The sequence below is a fragment of the Leptopilina heterotoma genome, unplaced genomic scaffold (genome assembly GCF_015476425.1).
Source record: "Leptopilina heterotoma isolate Lh14 unplaced genomic scaffold, ASM1547642v1 Lhet_305, whole genome shotgun sequence".
NCBI classification, from domain to species: Eukaryota; Metazoa; Arthropoda; class Insecta; order Hymenoptera; family Figitidae; genus Leptopilina; species Leptopilina heterotoma.
Window position 1 is genome coordinate 914,002 of NW_025111009.1, and position 22,343 is coordinate 936,344.

General features: G+C 27.4%; 1 protein-coding gene across 3 annotated transcripts in view; it reads left to right on the top strand.

Moving 5' to 3' along the window:
* LOC122504569 (serine-rich adhesin for platelets-like) overlaps nucleotides 1-22,343 on the top strand; it is a 120,560-nt gene that overhangs the window by 77,803 nt on the left and 20,414 nt on the right. For 2 of the 3 annotated variants that reach the window (XM_043615727.1, XM_043615726.1), the window contains exons 3-5: nucleotides 10,584-10,729; nucleotides 15,316-15,488; nucleotides 20,402-20,672. In XM_043615727.1, the coding sequence (XP_043471662.1) occupies nucleotides 10,584-10,729; nucleotides 15,316-15,488; nucleotides 20,402-20,672 (590 nt within the window). Of the gene's footprint in view, nucleotides 1-10,583; nucleotides 10,730-15,315; nucleotides 15,489-18,780; nucleotides 19,612-20,401; nucleotides 20,673-22,343 lie in introns of those variants that run through there. The other variant, XM_043615728.1, reaches the window with a different exon arrangement.

Consider the following 22,343-nt stretch of genomic DNA (forward strand, 5'->3'; position numbering starts at 1 on the left):
TACGTCCCCTTTTATATTTATGATTCCCTGAAGAAAAAATTATAAATTAAAATTCTATTATTCCTTTTACGACTATTTCTTCTTCTTTTTTTTCTGTTAAATGATTCAGAACTTCGTGAATGACTTTTATTCACGAGAGCAAAACATACAAAACTCAACAGGTTGAAATCTCTCACCGGTGAAATATAATTCTCTTTTTATCACGAGACTTTTTCTCAGGATTCTGCACTTATATAGTGTATTGCTAAAAACGTCTTTTTTTATAAAAAAAAAAAAAGCAAAAGAAAAAAAATACTCTCCTAAAAGAATAAAATACGTAATCGTCAACTCCGTTTGTTTAAAAATGGAATCATCTACTATATTTGAATGGAAATCAATTCGTTTCATGACAAAAACTAAAGTATGAGAATTTTTCTCTTTTTTTCTTACTTCAATCGAAAGGAAGAAAAAAAAATACGGAGAATTTATTTTTCTATCACAAAACAAATCCAGGTGGACACTAGTGTGAGCAATTCCACACAAGTTTCATCATAAAAGTGAAACCTCATATATAGCTATATATATGTGTGTAATATTGAAAGGAAGAAATGGCAAAAACCTTTCAAATTCCCATTGTAATTAAAAGTCGATACACAATGAAATAAAAATCATTCACAAACTCCCTTCTTCGTGTGTGTACGTTCGTGTATATATACATCAATTAAGACATCTATCATTAGTTTCGATTTCATTGCTTGGGACTTACTTCCAGCTATCGGTAATCGTTATCGTCGACATAAACGGGATTCTTGCCTTTAAAGATCTAATCGCTCAACTTTCCTACTAATTGGTGTTATATATACCAAAACAATATATCTTTTATAATTTATAATATGTATATATAAATCCTTGAGACATATATATATTGATTCACATTTCAGGAAATCAAATTCATTCATATATCCGCACATGTAAATAATTAATAATAATTATAGAAATGTTATTCATCTAATGGGGAAAAATTTTAAGAATTATTATTCAGTGATTTACTTTGAAGCAATGATTATATAGAAAATTTTTTTTGTTAATTAAAAATACGTTGGATTTATATTGAATAAATTACAGTTATTACCCCGATATATTGAAAAAAAATTACTACATCATGACTATTGTCATAACTATATTTATTTTTGTGCCAATATTACCCCTTTGGTATCACAATAAATCGTGAGGTATTAAAAAGTGTTGCAGATTAAATTAACACCAAAAAGGATTAAAATAATCAATTTTGGTGTTATTTTTTACAATGAATGAAATTTTAGTTGATTAAATTTTTTTATAACTATATAAAATATGAAGATATCGATAACTCCGAGTCTTCGACTCGAAGTCATCGATTTCTTCATATTTTATAATAATAATTAAAGATGACCAAGTAATAAAATCATTATTTTACACGGAAAAAAATAGTCGCAGAAATTTTCAGCGACTAATCGAAGACTCTCGGATATGAACGAATCTTTTATAGACTTTTAGAAATGTTCTACGATTTTAGCAGAAATTCTCCAAAAAAAGTCGAGGACTTTCTAGAAACCTAGTAGCGGAAAACAGTCTCGGAATTATTCTAACACTTCATAGAAGGTTTCGTCGACGAGTCGCGGAAAATGGTGCGCACAAAAGTTGCGCGCGTTAAAACCAATAAACACTGTTTTTTTAACATTTTTTTTTAACAATTTATGGCAATTGATTGTCAAGATTATTATTATTTTTATTATTCAATGTGTCGTTATTAATATATACATTAAAAAATTCTAAATAATTTCCGCGACTGTCAATTAAAAATTAGAACGCTGTAGAGTAAATTCAGGTTTGTAATTTTCCGCGACTGTGGCGGAATCGGTTACATGCGCGTGGAGTCTTCATTTTCTTCGACAGTCGCGGAAAATTTCTTCAAATGTAGTCTATTTCTTCAAAAACTGTGAATATGATTTTTAAAACACTTTCCACTAAATCCGAGAGTCTTCAACAAAGTCGAGGAAAATTTTCGCGACTTATTTTTTCCGTGTATATTATAAGAATATTATACTTCTTCAAAATTATTTTCATTACTTCAATTCAATTAGGCTTCGTCCATGAATTACGTCACACTTTTTAGGGGGGGAGGGGGTCTATGAAAATGTGACTAATTGTGACAAAAGGGGGGGTGGGGATTTTTTATTTTGTTATGTCACACTTTATACTCTATTTATTATAATGAGAAAATTGTAATAAATAAAAATATCAAATATATTTCTTGTTTTTAAAATATTAAAAAGTGTACTAATTATTATGAGGCATTTTACGAGAAATGTCCTAAGTTGAAATTTCAACTTCTTGAAAAAAATTGAAACTCGGGGAATTTGTTGTTCTATCAAGTTCTATCAAGGCTACTTTGTGAATTTTTTCTGAACATACTTGTAATGGAAAAATTTTTTTAGAATATGTTTCTGAAAGGTTTTTTCGTCCCTTTTCCAATGGTGAATTTTATTTTTTAATATTTTAAAAATTTACCCTAATTTTTGATAATTAATATTTAATTTTCAATTTCCCAAAAATCGGTCCGTTTTATTTAAAAATAAATTATTGCAAGTATGTTCAGAAAAAATTCACAAAGTAAGCGGTGTTAGCAAAATTGGTAAAATTGGCCCCCCTCTACCCCCCCCCCCAATTTTTAAAAAAAAGTCAAATTTTTTAAAGGGGGGTTTACGAATTGTGACGTAATTTAGAGGGAGGGAGTTCCTTCAGATGTTACGTAGTGTGACAAAGGGGGGGGAGGGGGTCAAAAATGGGCTAAAAACGTGTGACTTAATTTATGAACGAAGCTTTATTATTTTCAAAAATTTTTAACTACAATTTTACTTTATATCAATTATTTTTAATAATTTTGGAAAAAGTTCTTTTGCAATTTTCAAATCCATTTGTTTACAATATTCAATTTCACGAAATTTCAATTATTCCTAAATTCTTTAACTAAATGCATATTATGAAAATCAATTTTTATTAGAAAATTCTACAAGATTTTAATTATTTAAATGCAAAAGTAAATAATTTATTGAATAATTGAATGTTTCTCAAAATTCAATTCTCATATAGAATTTTATTAACAAATTTTAAAATAATTGAATTTTTTGTCGAATTTTATTAAAACTTGCAAGAACATAATTACTTTTTTCAAGGAATTCAATTATAATTGTATGAAAAATAATTGAAACGCTGCGATCAGTTTTATTATTAGTAAAAATAATTGAATCCTTAAGAAGAATTTTATTACTCTTGAAAATAATTGAATTTCTGCAATAGTTTGTAACTTTTCTAAAATTACATTTTTTTTCTAGTGTTTTTAACTAAAATTCTTCAAGAAATCCATTATTTTTTAAAATTTTAAAAAAAGTTCTTTGTGAATTTTCAAATTCATTCGTTTACAATTGAATTTTACAAAATTTCAATTATTCGGAAATTCTCCAATTAAATATATATTGAAAAATAGAAACTTGAAATAATTTCAATAAAAATCCTATTAAACTTTTAAAAAGAATTAATTCTACAGAATTGTTTGTCAAAAATATGAAAAATTAAGAATTTCAATGATTTTAATTTGAAACCTTCTCAGAATTTAATTATTTCTAAAAATCCACGTTATAATGCTTTTAATATTTAATTATAATCTAAAATTTTAACTGAAATTCATTTTTAAAACTATTTTTATTAGTAAATTTTACGAGAATTCGATTATTTAAATTAAAAAATAAATAATTTATTAATTTCATGTTTCTTGAAATTAAATTCTTTTAAAAAATGTTATCTACAAATTTTTTAAATCATTAAATTCTTTGGACGAATTTTAATAAAATTTTTAAGAATAATTATACATTTTTCGAGGAATTCGATTAAAATTGCATTAAAAATAATTGAAATTATGCAATGAGTTTTATTATTTATGAAAATAATTGAATTTCTAAAAGAATTTTATTGTTTATTATATGATTAAAATACTATATTCCCAATAGCATGGAAAATTCCATTGACATTCCTGGAATATTCGAAGAGAATGTTTAAATTATATAGAATGAATATTAAAATGTCGTTCCTTTGGAATAATAAAGAAATATTCCTTCAAAATATTCTATGAATATTCCATTGGAATTTTGTCAAAATATTATTTATTATTATTAATGCTATTAATGATATTTTTAATCATTGGAATATTCGTATAATATTTCAATAAAATATTCCTATACTACATTCCAATTACAAAATTCCAATGGAATATTCCAACAATATTTTAATGGAACGTTTCAAAGGTCGTACACTTTAATATTCCTAAAATGTGAAAGGAAAATTCCAAATGTTCCAATGGATTATTTCTTTGGAATGTTTCTAATGTTTCAGTGGAATATTCTAGAAATGTTAATGAAATATTTCGTGGAGTATTTGTTTCTAATTTCTGTAATACAAAAAAAACTAATTATTATTAAAAAAATTTAATTGCGATATAATTATTGTTTTTCTGTACTCTGAAATATTTATGAATATTCCAATGGAATATTCGTACAATATTCCTATGCCAACCACCTTTGGATCGTTCCAAAGTTGGATTATTTTATATATTTCCTCAGTATGGTTATAACATTCTTTTTGGAATATTCAATGTATGGTTGCACTGAAAAAATTGATTTGATTTTAAAAAAAACCGATTACTTGTCTATCAAATAAATATTGAATCAAATAATTTTTATTTAAATCAAACAAATTATATTTGAATCAATAATTTTAGTATTTGATTCAAATACCATTTAATTGATTTAAAAAAAATTATTTCATACAAATAAATATTTATGTAATATTTTTTTTTTTTTTTTTTTTTTTTTTTTTGCTTAGGGAATTTTGGGAAATCTGTTTACAGATACCTTGGATTCCGCACTCCAAGGTTATGTGGGGTTGGTAAAATAAAAAAAAGGGAATTTAAAAAAAAGGATAAATAAATAAATGTTATAATAAATTTAATAAACTGGCGACCTACTACCAGCCCGACCCACTAAAACCCGTAACCCTTCTTTTGGAGCCCTTTACCCTCCCTCGGAACTGTCGTAAGACTTTAGCCTTCGAGGGAGGCGCTCCAACTCTATCGCTGCTGCGACTTTGTTCTGTGTCTGCGGTTCTCCTGCGTCAATAGTTAAAAAATTTAAAACTATTTTAATATAAAAGCGGAATTAACAGCACAACAACAATAAAAAACAAAAATTTTAAGAAGTTTAAAAAGTCAAAAGATAAAATTATAAACGGATATATAAAAAAAAAAATAAAAATAAACGCGTATAAAATATTGAAAACATAAAATTGTACAAAGATGAATAAAAAAAAACAAAACAAATTAAAAAAAATGTATAGGGACAAATAAATCACAAAATAAATTAATAAAAAACAAACAAACAAATTAAAAGCTGTTTAAATTACGCTTTTTGGCGGCCGTCGAGATCCTTCCTCGACATAACCGAGATTATGAAGTTCTCGACTTGCCGCCAATTCTCTTCCGACTGGGTCATCAGCGATACCATATTCTCCGGTGTAACTTGACTGTTTACACCTTCGAACATGGCCCGCCTCTCCAAGTCCCATTTTTTGCATGAGAAGAGGGTGTGCTCCGCGTTGTCCTCAGGGAACTGGCAATATGCACACACCTCGTTCTCGCGTAATTTAAAGCGACACAGGTACGAGTTAAAACACCCGTGACCTGTGAGCGCCTGAGTCAAATAATAGGAAACCTGACCGTGTTTCCTATTTATCCAGGTGGCGAGTGCCGGGATAAGGCGATAGGTCCATCGACCTTTTCCCTCACCATCCCATCTTTCCTGCCATCTTTCTATGAGCCTGTGCCTCGCTTCTTTGCGGATCAGGCCCTTGCTTGGTCTTAATTCCTGATCCCAGGAACTGCTTTCTTTAGAAAAGAGAAACATTTCTTCCCTTTCCCTCGCCAAGAGATCTGCTGGCGGGACACTTGCAAGGACCTGCACAGCACTCGTAGATACCGTCTTATATGCTGAGATGATACGCGTTGTTATCGATCTCTGCGCCGACAGTATCTTTTCACAGATGGTAACACATCTTTTACTCCTCAGGGATGGGGCCCACGCTGGTGCTGCATAGAGCATTTTAGCGTGGGCGACACTCGCCACCAGTCTTCTTTTTTGTTCACGGGGTCCGCCAACATTTGGCATTAACCGTGAAAGATTAGCCGCACACTCGATCGCCTTATTCGACGCCGTAGCCATGTGGTGGTGGAAGTTTAACCTTCCATCCAACTCCACACCAAGGTATTTAATTTGTTTACTCCACTTGACCTCGAATCCGTCTATCACGATTCGTGGGAGCTCATAACCACGTCTGTCTGTGACTAGCAGTGCCTCGGTCTTTTCCAGGGCCATTTCAAGACCTCTGGTATCCAGCCAGCTTTTTGCTAGTCGCAGACATTCGTTCACCAATGTCCCAAGAGCCTCCTCACTCTCGGCAGTGCACACGAACAACGCGTCGTCCGCAAAGCCGATGATCATCGCACCTTCGGGCAAATCCATTCGCAGAAAATCATCGTAAGATACATTCCATACAAATGGACCCACCCTCGAGCCTTGAGGAGCCCCACGCTGCATCTCTTCCCTGAGAGTGCAGGTGTCTCCCTCATATATAACCCACCTGTCGCTAAGATAATTATCCATTATCCGCAACAAGTAGGGCGGCATGTTTTTCTTTTCCATCGACTCGATGAGATCTTTCCATCTTGCGGAATTAAACGCGTTGCGTATGTCAATTGCTACCAACGCGCAGAAGCACTTCTTTTTCCCAGGTCCCAATTTGTTTTTTCCTGCTTTGGCTATGTCCACAACTGCCTGGATGGCATCAACTGTGGACTTGCCTTTACGGAAACCAAATTGGTAATCGGATAGACGATTCTCTTCGGTCAAGTGGCCCTGCATTCTCTGGAGAACCATATCCTCTAGAAGTTTACCCATCGTATCTAGCAGGCATATAGGCCTGTACGATGAAACCTTATCTAGAGGTTTTTCACCTTTCCTTAGGAGGACTAACCTCTGTCGCTTCCAGTCGCGGAAGAACTCTCCTCTCTCAAGGCAAAGATTGAAGCATCGAAGCAGAATCTGGGGTGAAGTGTCGATTACCAACTTTAGGATCTCGTTACTTATCCCATCGATTCCAGGCGCCTTGCCTGTTTTCAATCTTTTGCCTGCTTTTTGCAGTTCACTAAGTGTGAAGAGTTCTTCCTCTTTGACTTTGCAATAACTCCAGTCCCTTCTAAGGTATGGCTCTGCAGGAGGAAACAAAGAATTTATTATCTTTCTGACCCAATCGGGATTGTCCAGGCCGGGGGTCTTTTGCCTCGTCACTAATTTCTTAGTAACGAGTTTAAAAGCCAGACCCCATGGGTCCTTATCGACTTCCTCGATTAGGTCCTTCCAGCTACGGCGTCGCGACTTGCGGATCTCTTTCTTGAGGTTCTTTTTCGCCTCTTTAAAAGCCTCTTTCAGCAAGGGATCTCCCTTAGAACGGGTATATGTCCTTCTTGCTTTGAGGCATTCCTTTCTCAAGGAGGACAGTTTTTCTGACCACCAGTGCAAGGATTTTTTCCTTGGAAAGGCGCCTTTGCGACGTGGCATCGACGCATTGCAAGCGGTGACGATTATATTTCGCACCGCTCGCACCTCTCCATTTAGACTTTTCGGCCTCCTCACCCAACCAGAATCCTCAATTAAGATAGATTCTTTTAGGGACCGGCTGAACTTCTCCTTGTCGAGTTTCTTAATGTTCCACGAGAAGGTTTTGCGACTAGGAGCTTCCTGTCTCTTTCCTCCTCGTGTGTCTCCCATTGAGACTGAGAACTCAATGTACTGGTGGTCACTTGCTGTATATTCCTCAGAGACCCGCCAGTCGCTTATGCGGCTAAATATATTAGACGATGCTATCGTTAGATCTATTATCGATCCGATCGCACCTCGTCTAAACGTCCATGTTTTTCCCCGGTTTACAACTAATAAATCGTTCTTGGAGATCATTTCTCCAATCAGAATTCCTCTCTTGTCGAGCCTCGTCTCACCCCACTCTGGCGACTTTGCATTAAAATCGCCAGTGATGATGACATCCAGCTTGGATTCTATGAGGCTTGATTCTAGGTCTTCTATATTGGCTTCGAAGGTGGTCAGCGGGTCGTTGGGTGAGAAGTAGCAGCTATACATACGTATGTTAGCCACCTCTATCCACACAAACCCGCTGCTTGTCTCCAAGAACTTGTCAACCCGCAATTCTGGGTTGCACAGCTTGATGGCGGCTCTCTTCGCCTTATCCTGATACCAAGGTGCGAGGTCGCTTCCTTGATACTGCTCACTGCAGAACAGGATATCCACCTCATTTTCCCTAGCTGTTTGCATCAGGAGCACCTGTGCATCCTTACTTGTATGCAGGTTGACTTGAAGGAGCTTTAAGGATTTGCCCTTTTAAGTTTCTCCAGTTCCTCCTTGTAAACCGGGCAGGAAATTCTTCCAGGGATATGGTTGACTTCCGTTTTTCCCAAATCTGTACACGTTATGCACTTTGGCTTGTCATTAGTACACTTTTTGGAGAAGTGTCCCGCTTCGCCGCATCTCCGACAGTTTTTTGTTCTGTCGGGGCCCTTGCAAATTCGGGTCACGTGTCCATAGGCTAGGCACTTTTGACATCTTGTCACTTCTAAGTGCGTTCGGATGGATGCATTTATCCAGCCAATACGCACTTTGCCCAGCTTAAGCAGACTCTCGCTGTCCGTTTCATTCAAGCGTACTAGTGCCACTTTCGTACCACCAAAACGTGTCAGAAGTCGGCAAGTCACCTCTAATTCGGGCTTTTGCAACTTCTGCTTTAAGACGGTTAAAACGTCCTCCTCTAAAGTTGTTTCGACAAGATCCCGAATTTCGAGGGTCTTTTTACTGACAAGAGCCGTAACCTCGGCCTTGTCCAGAAGAACGGAGGTAAGATTCTGAGCGAACTTTGAAGTTTCACCCCCCTTTTTCACAACAACAAGAACCTCTTTTTTAAGAGTTCTCCTAATTTTCACAATCTCTGTTCCAGTTTCCTCTGGCTTTACCGAAGTTGTTGCCAGTTTTATGAGATCATGGTAGGTCTCTGGATTCCGGGCCACAATTTTTATTGCCTCCGTTGTTCTAATTTTGGGGGGGCGCTTCTGAAGTCGCTCCCTCTCCTCCGCTTTCTTCAAGGCCTTTTTCTTACGGGCCTCCCGTTTCCTATTGGAGACAGTTTCAAAGTCTTTTTCGTTTTCAGGCTTATTTGCCACAGTTGCCTCCGAATAAGAAGCAACCCTGGCCGAAGCAGCCTTACTCACCTCCGTCTCCATAACAGTAGGGTTTGCCTTGGTCTCCTTGCTCTTAACCCTCTTACCCTTGGGAGTGGTCACAGAAGAATCAGTCTCCGGACCTTCAAACTCTCTAGGGCGCTTCCTTGGGTCGATGGACTTGCTCTCGCTGGATGTGGCGTGCGACATCGATCTAGGAGTTTCAGGATTCGACCTTGGTTTGCTTGGGCTAATGAAGGGCTTAGGTATAAATCGCAGGTTTCTGCAAAGCACCTCGTGCACCTTCTCCATTGCCACCATTCCATCCTTAACATCCTTGCTAATGTTTTTTTGCTTTTTGCAAGCACGCCACATACTATCCAGTATTATTGGGATCAGATCGACCTGTTCTAAAACATTTTCTTCGAATCTGCTAAGTCCCACATCCTCAGAATTTTTTATTTGGCTCCCTCCAAAATCCTTGGAGCCGTCTGCACCGACTACCGGGGCTTGAACCCGATCAGAATCGGTGACGGGATTACCCTCATTTGAGGTACCCGCTTGGAGTAATTTATTTGAATCTTTATCCATTTCATTCATTTTTTTTTGGTTTTAGAATCAGGGAACCACCCTGTTGGTTGCCCTTTAGTGAAAAGCCCCGCCACCACGGCAAGGTCTACCGAACATATCCATGATGTCAATCATGTCTGGCAGTGGATAAGCATCCACTTCTCCCAGCACATCAAAGACATCGATGATGTTCGGTAGTGGACAACCATCGGCGGGGTTTATGTAATATTTATTAATATAAATATTTATATATTTAATATTTATAAATATCTTTTTACATTAAGTAATATTTTCATTCGGTTATCATTGAGGATTTGTCATTGTATATGACATTTTGATTTTATGTATCGGATAATAGAAAATGCAGTAGGTTGACGAAGAATGGCGTCATTCTAATTAATATAAAATAAAACGAGACAAATAGTCTATAATGTGGTTTGTCTACTTTTTTTATTTTTATTTATATATATAAATCTGTCTTTTAAATTGATCACTCTGTAAAAAAAGTAGCACAATTATTTACGTGTGAGATTCGATGAATCCTATTATAGTCGACTTGTTTTTAAAACAGGACAAGAATCTAGTTCAATGTGCCGGCCGATGATGCATCATTAGTTGTTATGCAATAATCCCTGTTATTTAATTCAAAAATATTTCTAATTTACAGGATTCAAGGATCTGAGGAATTCTTTGAAGGAGAAAAAAAATGACCTTCGATTTGTTATTGCCGTGAGTGATATTCGTGGTTTCCTCAGAACTTCCGGTTTAATGCGACAGGAAGCTGCAACACGTTTGGCAACAATTTTGGCTGAGGTAAATAAGTTTTTATATAAGATTTAAAAAAAAAACAATTTTTTTAATTTCTTCATCAATAGCACGGAATTTGTCACTCACATTCCTTGATTCTTGGAATATTCCTGCTATTGGGGATAATGAATTTTAGAAAATTAGTAATTAGTTGCAATAAATAGGACGTTTAAAATTTTATTTATTTATATGTTTATTTATATATTTATTTATATGTTTATTTACATATTTATTTTTTATTTATTTATACGTTTGTTTAGATACAAATTATATTTATTTAATTAATTTCCTTGTGTTTATTTTTTTGCTTAGCAAAATTTAGAAAAAAATAAAAGTTAAAAATATGAAAAAAAATACAAAAATTGAAATAATTATTTTTAAACAATGTTCGAAAATAACTTTTATTTATTGTAAATTAGCAATGACGGTAAAAAAATAAAGAAAAATAGCGAAAAAAGTTAATAAAATGATATAATTTGATGTAATCTTGACAATATAATAATTATGGTAGCTTCTTTAAACGTGATTAACTGATCGAGACATAATGATGAATGATTTGTTATGTCATTTTACGTTCTGGATCTAGTCACTGCTGGATTTTTTTTATTTCTTTTTTTTTATACTGATTCTGCACGACAACCGGAACTCGCGATCTTGGAATTGTTAGAATAACTTTCTCAAATATTTAGTATAAAACTTCATTTATATTTTTCTCTTACTTCACAATTTGATTTTTTGTTTCGTGATTTATTTTATACAATTATATGTATACGCCACAATAATTATTTTGTTGAGAATAAGGAAAAGTGACCGACAAAGAATCTTCAAAAGTGAAGCAAACGTGAAAAAATAAATTCAAATTTTTTAGAAGTTAAAAAAAATTATTAGCATTTTCATCTCTAAAAATTATTTTTTATGGAAAAGGAGAAAATTTTTAAGAAAAATATTGAAGAAATTAAAGGGGAAGAAAAAATGAGGGAATGAAGCAAATTTTAAAAATCCAAACGAAGAAATTGAGAAGAAGAAAATTACTGCCGAAAATAAGGAAAAGGAGAAGTAATGGAATAATTTAAATTTTGAAGATACGAATAAAAAATGGAGAAAAAGAAAATTGCTACCAAAAAATGAAGAAAATAAAAAAAAGAAGTTTTATAAAAATATAATAAATTTGGAAAATGCAAACGAAGGATTGAGAAGAAGAAAATTGATAACAAAAAATAAAAAAGAAGAAATACAAGAATATAATGAATTTGAAAAATAAAAAGGAAAATTGAAATGAAGAGAATTGATAACAAAAGGAGGAAAAAATAAAATACAAAAATTCAAGAAGAAAGTAGAAATACTAAAGAAATATAAGAAAGTATATTTGGAAAATGAAAACAAAAATACAAAAGAAGAAATATATTGTAAAAATCAGTGAAGAATCTAAAAATTTAGAAATAAGAGAATTTTAAAAATGCGAACCAAAAACAGAAGAAGAAAAAGTTTACAATAAAAACAATGAAGAAAATAAAACAATAAAAAAGGACATTTCGTTATTTTTTTTATTCCAGATTTCCAATCTGTTAATTAAAATTAAAAAACTGAAATTAAATATTTTTTTAAATTTGAAGATCTCTAAATTTATTAATTTAAAAAAAACAAAGACAAGAAAAAAATTGTTTCAGAAAAAATGAAGAATTTCCAAAAACAGAAAAATTAAGAAAAATATACTTAATTTTGAATAATAAAAAAATAAAATTAAAAAAGTGAACAAAATATTGAAAAGAAAATTGCCAAAAAAGTTGAAAAAAATCAAAGAAGAAAAAATGAAGAAAAAAAATAAATTTCATAAGTGGAAATGAAAAATGATGAACAAGAATAATGACAAAGCAAATACTCAACAAAGTAAAGAAAAGGAAATTAAAAAAATTTGCGAAAATTTTTTCCAGACAATGGAAAAAAAAGAAAATTGTTTAAAAAAAACATTGAAGAAATAAAAAGATTAATTTAAAAAAAAATAAATTCGAATAATGCAAATCAAAAAATGTACAAGATAATCAACAACAAAAACAGGAAATAAGATTTAAAAGAAATAGAAAGAAAATTCAAAACAAAAATTCGTAAAATTTAAAATAATTGAATTCCTAAAAAACTTTTTAATTATTTATGAAAATAATTGAATTCTTACGAACGATTTATTAGAAATTTTTAAAATAATGGAATTTCCAAGAAGAAATTTATTACTTTTAAAAATAATTGAATTATTGTGATGAATCTTGTTATTTATGAAAATAATTGAATTTTGAAAAGAATTTTATTAAAATACTTCAAAATAATTGAATTTTCGGGAGTAATTTTTTTATTAATCGACATAATTGAATTCTTTCGAAAAATTATTTTTGTAAATAATTGAATTCTTAGAAAAATTTTTATTGACTTTAAAAAAAATAATTGAATTATTTCAAAAAAGTTTAATTACAATTGTATTTAAAACAATTAATTTCTTTCGAATAATTTTATTAAATTTTTTAAAATAATTATTCAATCCTTCCAAAAAATATTCAAAAAAAACATTTTTTTAAATAATTGACTTTTTCGAGGAATTGAAATTAAGTTTTTAAGAATAATTACATTTTTTGAGCAATACCTGTAAAATTGTATTAAAAATAATTGAAATCCTGCTATGAATTTTATTATTTATTAAAATAATTGAATAGTTGCTAGGAATTTTATTATAATTCTCAAAAATAATTGAATTACATAGACGAATTTTATTATTTTTGAAAATAATTGAATTATTGCGGAAAAATTTATTAAAATGTTTAAAAATAATTGAATTTCTGTGAAAATTTTTATTATTTTTGAAAATAATTGAATTCCTTATAAGAATTTGATGAACGTTGTTTTAAATAATTAATTTTTTCGAAATATAATAAATATTATGAAAATTTTATTAGTTTAAATAATTGAATTCTTGTGGAAAACTTAATTTGTGAAAATAACTGAATTTTTCGATAATTAATTTAAAATAGTAATAAAAATAATTGTAATTCTTCGATGAGTTTTATTATTTATGAAAATAATTAAATTCATGCTTAGAATTTAATCACAAATTTTTTTTTGAAAATTGAATTTTCATGAAAAATTTTATTATTAGTGAAAGTAATTGAATTATTGTGAAAAATAAATAGCATAAAATTTTGTTAAATAATTTTTTTTCGAAATTTTTTTGAAAATTCGCGAATAAATAAATAAATAAAAATGATTATTTTTCTATTATTATGAAAAATGTTTACTTCTATCAAATTTCGGAAAAAATTCCAATTTTATTAGCTTTACAAGAAATAAAACAAAAAATAAGAAGAACAAGAAGAAATTCTTATATATGCAAATTTTTTCAATTTATTCAAACGCGATCTAAAAATAGAGGGGAAAAAAAGGGTTTAAAGCTATGGTAATGGAATTATGTCTACTTCTAGTCTGACGTATGACTTTAAAATCGGAACAGAATCTTGTTGCATTAAATCCGTTTTTGCTCTTCTTGACAGCATTCCCTGTAAAGTCGAATAAGAAGAAGAAAAAGAAGAATAAAAGGGAAGAGAAAAAAGAAGAACAACAAGAACAAGTAGCAGAAGAAGCTACTTGGAAATTGATCGTAAAATTTATAAAGTAAGGAAGCATTCCATGGGCAATTGCGCGATTATGAAAGTCGACGCGCTCTGAGCATTCGCCTTGGGGTACTTTGCGTTTTTACTTTCTTTAATTGTTTTTAAGAGACTTCCACTTTCGTGTGTGGGAGTATTTCGTTCCTACTTGAAGATAAAAATTCCATCTAAGGAAAACAAATTATTATCAAATAAAAACAAATAATTTCTTTTTAAACTAATACTTTTTTCAAATCGTAATTTTTGGAATATTGTTTTATTTACGATGCAAAAAATTGACAATTAATTGAAGCAACTATTTTCACTAATAGTCAAATTTATATCTGTTTTAGTTAAAGATTTTCAAAGAAAGATTTTGATTTTGAATTGATTTTCAAAGTTTTTCAAAGAATTTTGAATTTAATAATTATTAAATAAATAATTTACTTTTGTAAATAAATAATTGAAAATTTTTGAAATAATTGAAATTTCCAAAAATTCTATTAAAAAGAATCGAATTTTTTTTGAAATTTTTTATAAGGATTTGGGGTGGAAATGAAAATTTTCTCTGGAAATCAGGGAAAAACGGAATCAAATTTTTCTGCGAACCTTGAAGAAGAAAAAATTATTTATTAGATAACAAAAAAATAAATAAATATTATTATACACTTATAAATATTAAAAATAAGAAAAGGAAAAATGCTGAAAATAATAATAATAACAAAACAATTCCGAAATTAATAATAATTATTATTGTATGGACGAAATAAATGTTGACCTATATAATCATCCCTAATATCTAAATGATAAAAAAAATATTCTCAGTAAAAAAGAAAGGTAATTTTTAATTATAGTAATTTTGACTATTATTAACATTTTTCCTTTGAAATGTAAAAATAAAATGGTATTAATTTTTTATAGTCAACTTCATTCCTCAAGTTCTTCACTTTTATGATTTTGTTCAAGGTCGATGGGGTTGAGTTGAACGTAACTGCCGGCTCAAAAGAACGACTCGTCCACTTCGTGAAAGGGTTGAAGGACGAGATGATCAGAAAATCCAACGAGAAGGTCATTTTTCTTGCGTTGCCCGCGAAACCAGAACTGTTGGCAAAGCAATTCGATCTTAAGGAGCTTTCCAAGTGAGTTCGATATCATATTCATTTCAAAGATGGTTCTTTTTTTTATTTTTTTTTTAATTTCTTTTATTATTATCTACTCCTATAATAATGTAATTAAAAGGAAAAAATTAATCCTACTTTGCTTTTATGATTACAGATCTTAATTTTATTCATAATAAATCTTCATAGTAAAATTCTTTATTTTTAATTCACTAAATTATTTCATTAATTTACTTAATTAATTAATTAATTAATTTAATTTAATTAAATAATTAATTACTACATTAAAAATAATTTAATAATTTAATTACTTTATTATTCAACTAATTTATTAATTTATGTTATTAGATATATTTTATTATTTATAAATATTTATTAATTGACTTAATTTAATTAATTCAAGTTTAAAGACAAAATATTTGAGGGATGTAGAATAAACTCTTTTTTAATTTTCTTAATTTATTAATTTAATTACTACTTGTCTATTGTCAAATAAATATTTTGAATCAAATAATTTTTTTTAAATCATTTAAATGATATTTGAATCGAATTTACTAAAAATTGACTTTTTCAAAGAGTCACAATCGACTGTATTTATGTTTATTAGTTAAAATTTTTATTTTTTTAAAAAAACGGGATATTCAATTTATTATTGTTATCCAAATTACAAAATTTTTTATTTTCAAATATAAATTTTTTAAAAAATTTCATAATCAAAATTTAAAAATTTCACTTATTAAGTACAAAACTAAATATTACTGTTCATAATTTCAAAAATTTGAATAAAATTTCACGAAAGAATTCAATTATTTTCTAAAATTTTTATAAATCCTTCTAAATAATTCCATTATTTTTTTAAATAGTAAAATCTTGACAAAAATTCAATTATTTTTAAAACAATTTTAATTAAATTCCTCGAAAGAATTCAATTTAAAAAAAAAAAATTTAACACATTTCGAAAAAATTCAATTTTTTCTAAAATTTTAATAAATTCTTCGAAAAAATTCAATTATTTTTATAGATAGTAAAATTCTTCACAATAATTCAATTATTTTTATAAATAGTAAAATCGTTTGCAGAAATTCAATTCTTTTCAAAACAATTTTAATAGAATTCCTCGGAAGAATTTAAATTTTAAAATATTAACATAAAATTCATTTATTTCCTAAAATTTTAATAAATTCATCAGAACAATTCAACTATTTTTATAAATACTAAAATTCTTTGCAGGAATTAAAATTTAATTAAAATTATTTACTAAATAAATAAATAAATAAATTTATTTAAATTTTTTTATTTAAATAATTTTAAATAATTAAATTATTTTTTTTTAAATAATTTAAAAATTATTTAATAATTTTTATTACAATTTAAATAAAATTACACGAAAGAATTTAATTATTTTCAAAAATTTCCATAAAATTCAATTTTAACAAGATTTTGAAAATCTCTAAAAATAATTCAATTATTCTCAAAATATTTTTAAAAAATTCTATATAAAAATTAAATTACTTTCAATTAAATTTCTAAATATATTCGTCAAAAAAATTGAAAGAATTCCATTATTTTCAAAAAATAATAAAATTCTTGTGATGAATTCAATTATTTTCAATATACTTAATTTTAATAAAATTCTTTAAAGAAATTCAATTATTTTTGAAACAACTTTTATTGAATATCTCGAAAAAATTTCATTATTTTTAAATATTTCTATAAAATGCTTCATAACAAATAACAATTTAATTATTTCTTAAAATTTTAATACATTCTTCAAAAAGTTTCAATTATTTTTATAAATAGTAAAATTGTTTGCAGAAATTCAATTATTTTCAAAACAATTTTAATAGAATTCCTCGAAAGAATTCAATTTTTAAAAAAAATTTTAACAGATTTCGAAAAAATTAAGTCTTTTCTAAAATTTTAATAAATTCTTCGAAAAAATTAAATTATTTTTATAAATAGTAAAATTCTTTACAATAATTCAATTATTTTTATAAATAGTAAAATCGTTTGCAGAAATTCAATTCTTTTCAAAACAAGTTTAATAGAATTCCTCGAAAGAATTTAAATTTTCAAATATTAACATAAAATTAATTTATTTTCTAAAATTTTAATAAATTCATCAGAACAATTCAACTATTTTTATAAATTACTAAAAGTCTTTGCTGGAATTAAATAATTTTTAATCAAATTTAAATTAAATTACACGAAAGAATTTAATTATTTTCAAAAATTTCCATAAAATTCAATTTCAACAAGAATTTTAAATTCTCTAAAAATAATTCAAATATTCTCAAAATAGTTATAAAATATTATCTATATAAAAATTAAATTACTTTCAATTAAATTTCTAAATATATTCGTCAAAAAAATTGAAAGAATTCCATTATTTTCAAAAAAATAATAAAATTCTTGTGATGAATTCAATTATTTTGAATATACTTAATTTTAATAAAATTCTTTAAAGAAATTCAATTATTTTCGAAACAACTTTTATTGAATTTCTCGAAAAAATTTTATTATTTTTAAATATTTCTATAAAATTCTTCATAAAAAATAACAATTTAATTATTTCTTAAAATTTTAATACATTCTTCGAAAAGTTTCAATTATTTTTATAAATAGTAAAATTGTTTGCAGAAATTCAATTATTTTCAAAACAATTTTAATAGAATTCCTCGAAAGAATTTAAATTTTCAAATATTAACATGAAATTCATTTATTTTCTAAAATTTTAATAAATTCTTCGGAACAATTCAATTATTTTTATAAATAGTAAAATTCTTCTCAGGAATTCAATTATTTTCAATAAAATTTTAACAAAATTTTCAATTAAAATTATTAAAGAAACTCCCATTAGTTTAAAAAATGCAAAGAAATTCTTCAAAAGAATTTAATTAGGATTTTACAAATTTTTAATAAAATTTTTCGCGAGAATTCAGTTATTTTCTTAAATAATAACATTCTTTGAAGGAATTCTATTATCAAATTAAATTACTATCAAATTATTAACAAATTTTTTGATAAAATTCATTGTATCAATACATTAATTTTAAAATTGAAAATATTTGAAAAGAAAAATTAGAAAAAAGTTAAGAAATGAAAAAGCAAACAAAGTAACTAACTTCAAACTGCGAACAGATTACCGGAACATGTACTTTATTATTAATTATTATTAATCAATTATTTTCACTCAATTTAGTAATTTACTTAATTTATATTTTATTTATTATTTATTTAAATTATTTAAATTACACAATTCATTGAAGTTAATTCTATAAAGAAATATTCACAAAACTGTGTAAGGGTGGAATTTGCAATATAGAATTTTTTCAAAGAAAAATAAAACGTCACAAATTTACATCTCGACCCGTTACTCCGAAACTAACTTCACCACAACAAAATCTTCACAAATCTCATCGGGGAGTTCCTCTTCTCCAAGCTGCGATGTAAAAACAACTTTGTCAATGGACCATTCCTTTTTACACAAATGACCGTTGAGACGCTACCAAATTATAACGACTTTGGCACTCTCAACCGTTTACAGCACAAACAAAAAATAGAAATAAAACACTAAAAACTCTTAATTCATAAAAATAAAACCCATTTATTAATTAAACCAAATAAACTCTAAATTAAATAACAAAATATAAAATAAAATATCTTTAACAAAAATCTTGATAATTGACACTAGTCAAAAACCACGTCGCGACTACTTGAACCTCTGCAAGTAAGTGACAAGCAAGTGTAAATCCGATCTCCTCATCACCGGTTGGCTTCCTCATCATATTTTGCTTCTTCCTTTTTCCTATGGAAAAATTGGGAAAAACCCTTCTTTCTTATCCCCACTGTACAGCACCTAAAATGGTCTTGGAAAGGGTCATTGGTCATGTGACGGTCTCTGGCAATTAATCATGCGCGAAATCATTTAAATTCAGATTTCACGAATGACACAGGTCTCGGGTTGCTGAACCAAGGACACACACAAGGGACTTGACAAGAAAACAAGACAAAACTATGATAAGAGAGAGAACGACGAACAACTTACTATAATGAAATTTACTTTTCCTACACACGACAGATTTGGAGAAATAAGTAACGATTCACCTCGTTACAACTGAAAACTAAATAAATCTTGACTGAAGTAAGTGAATTAATTCTTATTTTGAATTTTTCCTGGGTGATGTAAATTTCTCTGCGAAAACGAAAGAAAATAAATTCAAAGACTCTAATGTTAGTCTGTATATTAAAATTTATACACTAGTATTTATATTCTTTATTTCTATGTCCACCTTGATGTTATTAACGAGCGAAGAATATACTTATGCGTTAGGAAAAACATTTTTACTGTCTTGTACGTCTATAATGATATGCAATAATATTTCTTACGCTCCTCTCTTTTTGCAATTGAACTTACTCTATTTAAGGAACTGCAATAAATGGCATGAGGCACACGTTCAAAACCACAAAAAAAAGAAAAAAGAAGAAATGACTTTCAATCCTTCTCATTATGGGCAGACGTTACGCACTGCAATTCTTTTCCTGAATCATTATTCAAATTAATTCCATATTATTTTATATAGACGACAAAAAATTTTCCTGAAAAACTAAATTTTTAAATCAATTTATTGTCTAGAAGAAGAAATTGTTCGGAATCAGATTTTTTTTCATCCGAAGAACTTTTCTCGTGGTGACAATAAAAATATCTAAAAGAAATATAAAATAATTAAAATATTAAAATTAGATTATAATATTTATAATAATAATTATTTCATTTATTTTACATTATTTTGCACATATTTTATTATTATATTGTTAATATTATTATTATATTTTATTATTACATTTTACATGTAATTAAAAATAATTGTTTATAAAAATTGAATTTTCCGTTATCGTAAAAATTACATTTTTGATTTTCTTCTTTTGTCTAGATATGTTGATTTCTTCACGACATCGACACATTATTTGGTGGATGAAGATGAGGCCTTTCGTACATTTCATCCCTCACGATTGATGGGCTTGTTCGATATGCTCAACACTGACAGTGTAATCGATTTAACAATAGGTTTGGGAGTGCCAAAATCAAAAATCATCATGTCAGTGCCAGCGAGTGCCTATAAATTTGCTCTCAAGAATGAAGGTGAAAATACTCCCAGATCACCGACAAATGACGAAAAGCCAATTATTCTCAATCGAAAGCAGGTAACAAATCAGAAGCCATCAATCAAGAAACTATACAATAATAACAATATTTTTTTTAATACTGAAAGAAATTTTATAACAATTTTAAATATATTTTCTTAATTTTTTAAAGAATTTTTCCAAACAAAGATCTTTGAAATAAAATACTAAAATACATAAAATAATAATAGAATAATAATTGCATTTTGTAATTTAATAATAAAAATAATATTTAAATTATTTAATTGCAAATTACAAAAAAAAATAGATAAATACTATTTAAAACGAAAAATAAAAAATATTTTATTTTTTAATTATGATTAACTATGTATTATTATTAATTATTGTTTATTATTCTTGTTATTATTTTGTTATTTTTATTTTTATTAAATATCTTCTATATTCATATTCGTTGTAATCCGAATATCTGTTCGTAGTCTGAATTTGTTTTTTTGTTTGCTTTCTTGATTCTTAATTTTTTGATAATTTTTCAATTTAAATATTTTGAATTTTAAAATGAATGAAATTCTACTTTAATGTTCTAAAGATTAAATAAAGATCAATAATAACAAATAATAACAAACATTAAATAAACAAAATTGTTTTTAATTAAATATCATAATTTAATTTGTAAACTTAATTTTTAACATTCTAAAAATCTAAAACATTAGAACAATAATTCTTGCAAAGAATTTGATTAAAATTTTGAAAATTTTTTTAATAAATTTAATTAAAATATTGTATTAAAAATAATTGAATTTTTATAAAGAACTTTACTATAATTTTTAAAACTAATTAAGTTCTTTCGATAATTAATCAAATTGTATTGGAAATAATTGAATTTTTATAAAGAATTGTACTATAATTTTTAAAAATAATTAAGTTCCTTCGAGAATTATTATCAATTAAATGAATAAAATTAAAATTGGAAATAACTGAATTATTTTAAAGAATTTCTTTGAATTTTTTGAAAATGGAGTTTTTTAAATACTTTTTATTGAAAATTTTGAACATAATTGAATTTTATGAAAAATTTCTTTCAAGCTTCTTAAATAATCGAATTTTTTAAAAATTTGAATTAAAAATTTTATGAAAATTTTTACAAAATAATGTAATTCTCCTCAGAATTTTATTATAATTTTTTAAAATAGTTGAATTCATTCAAGGCATTTTATTAAATTTATGAAAATAATTGAATTCTTTAGAATAATAAATTTTTTTAAAAACCTAATTAAATTCTTTTATTTTTTTTATTTATTTTTATAAACTAATAGAGTTTCTTTAATAATTTTAATTGAAAATTTTGTAAGCAATTGAATTTTATGAAGAAGAATTTTATTAAAATTGTATTGAAAATAATTGAATTCTTGCGAAGAATTTGTTTTAAAATAATTGAATTCTTTCAATTTTTTTTACGAATACATTTAAAAATTGCATTGAAAATAATTTAGTTTTTAAATAGAATTTTTTAAAAATATTTTGAGAATAATTGAATTATTTTTAGAGATTTTCAAATTCTTGTTAAAATTGAATTTTATGGAAATTTTTGAAAATAATTAAATTCTTTCGTGTAATTTTATTTAAATTGTAATAAAAATTATTTAATTCCTGCAAAGAATTTTGGTATTTATAAAAATAGTTGAATTGTTTCGAAGAATTTATTAAAATTTTAGGAAATAATTGAAATTTATG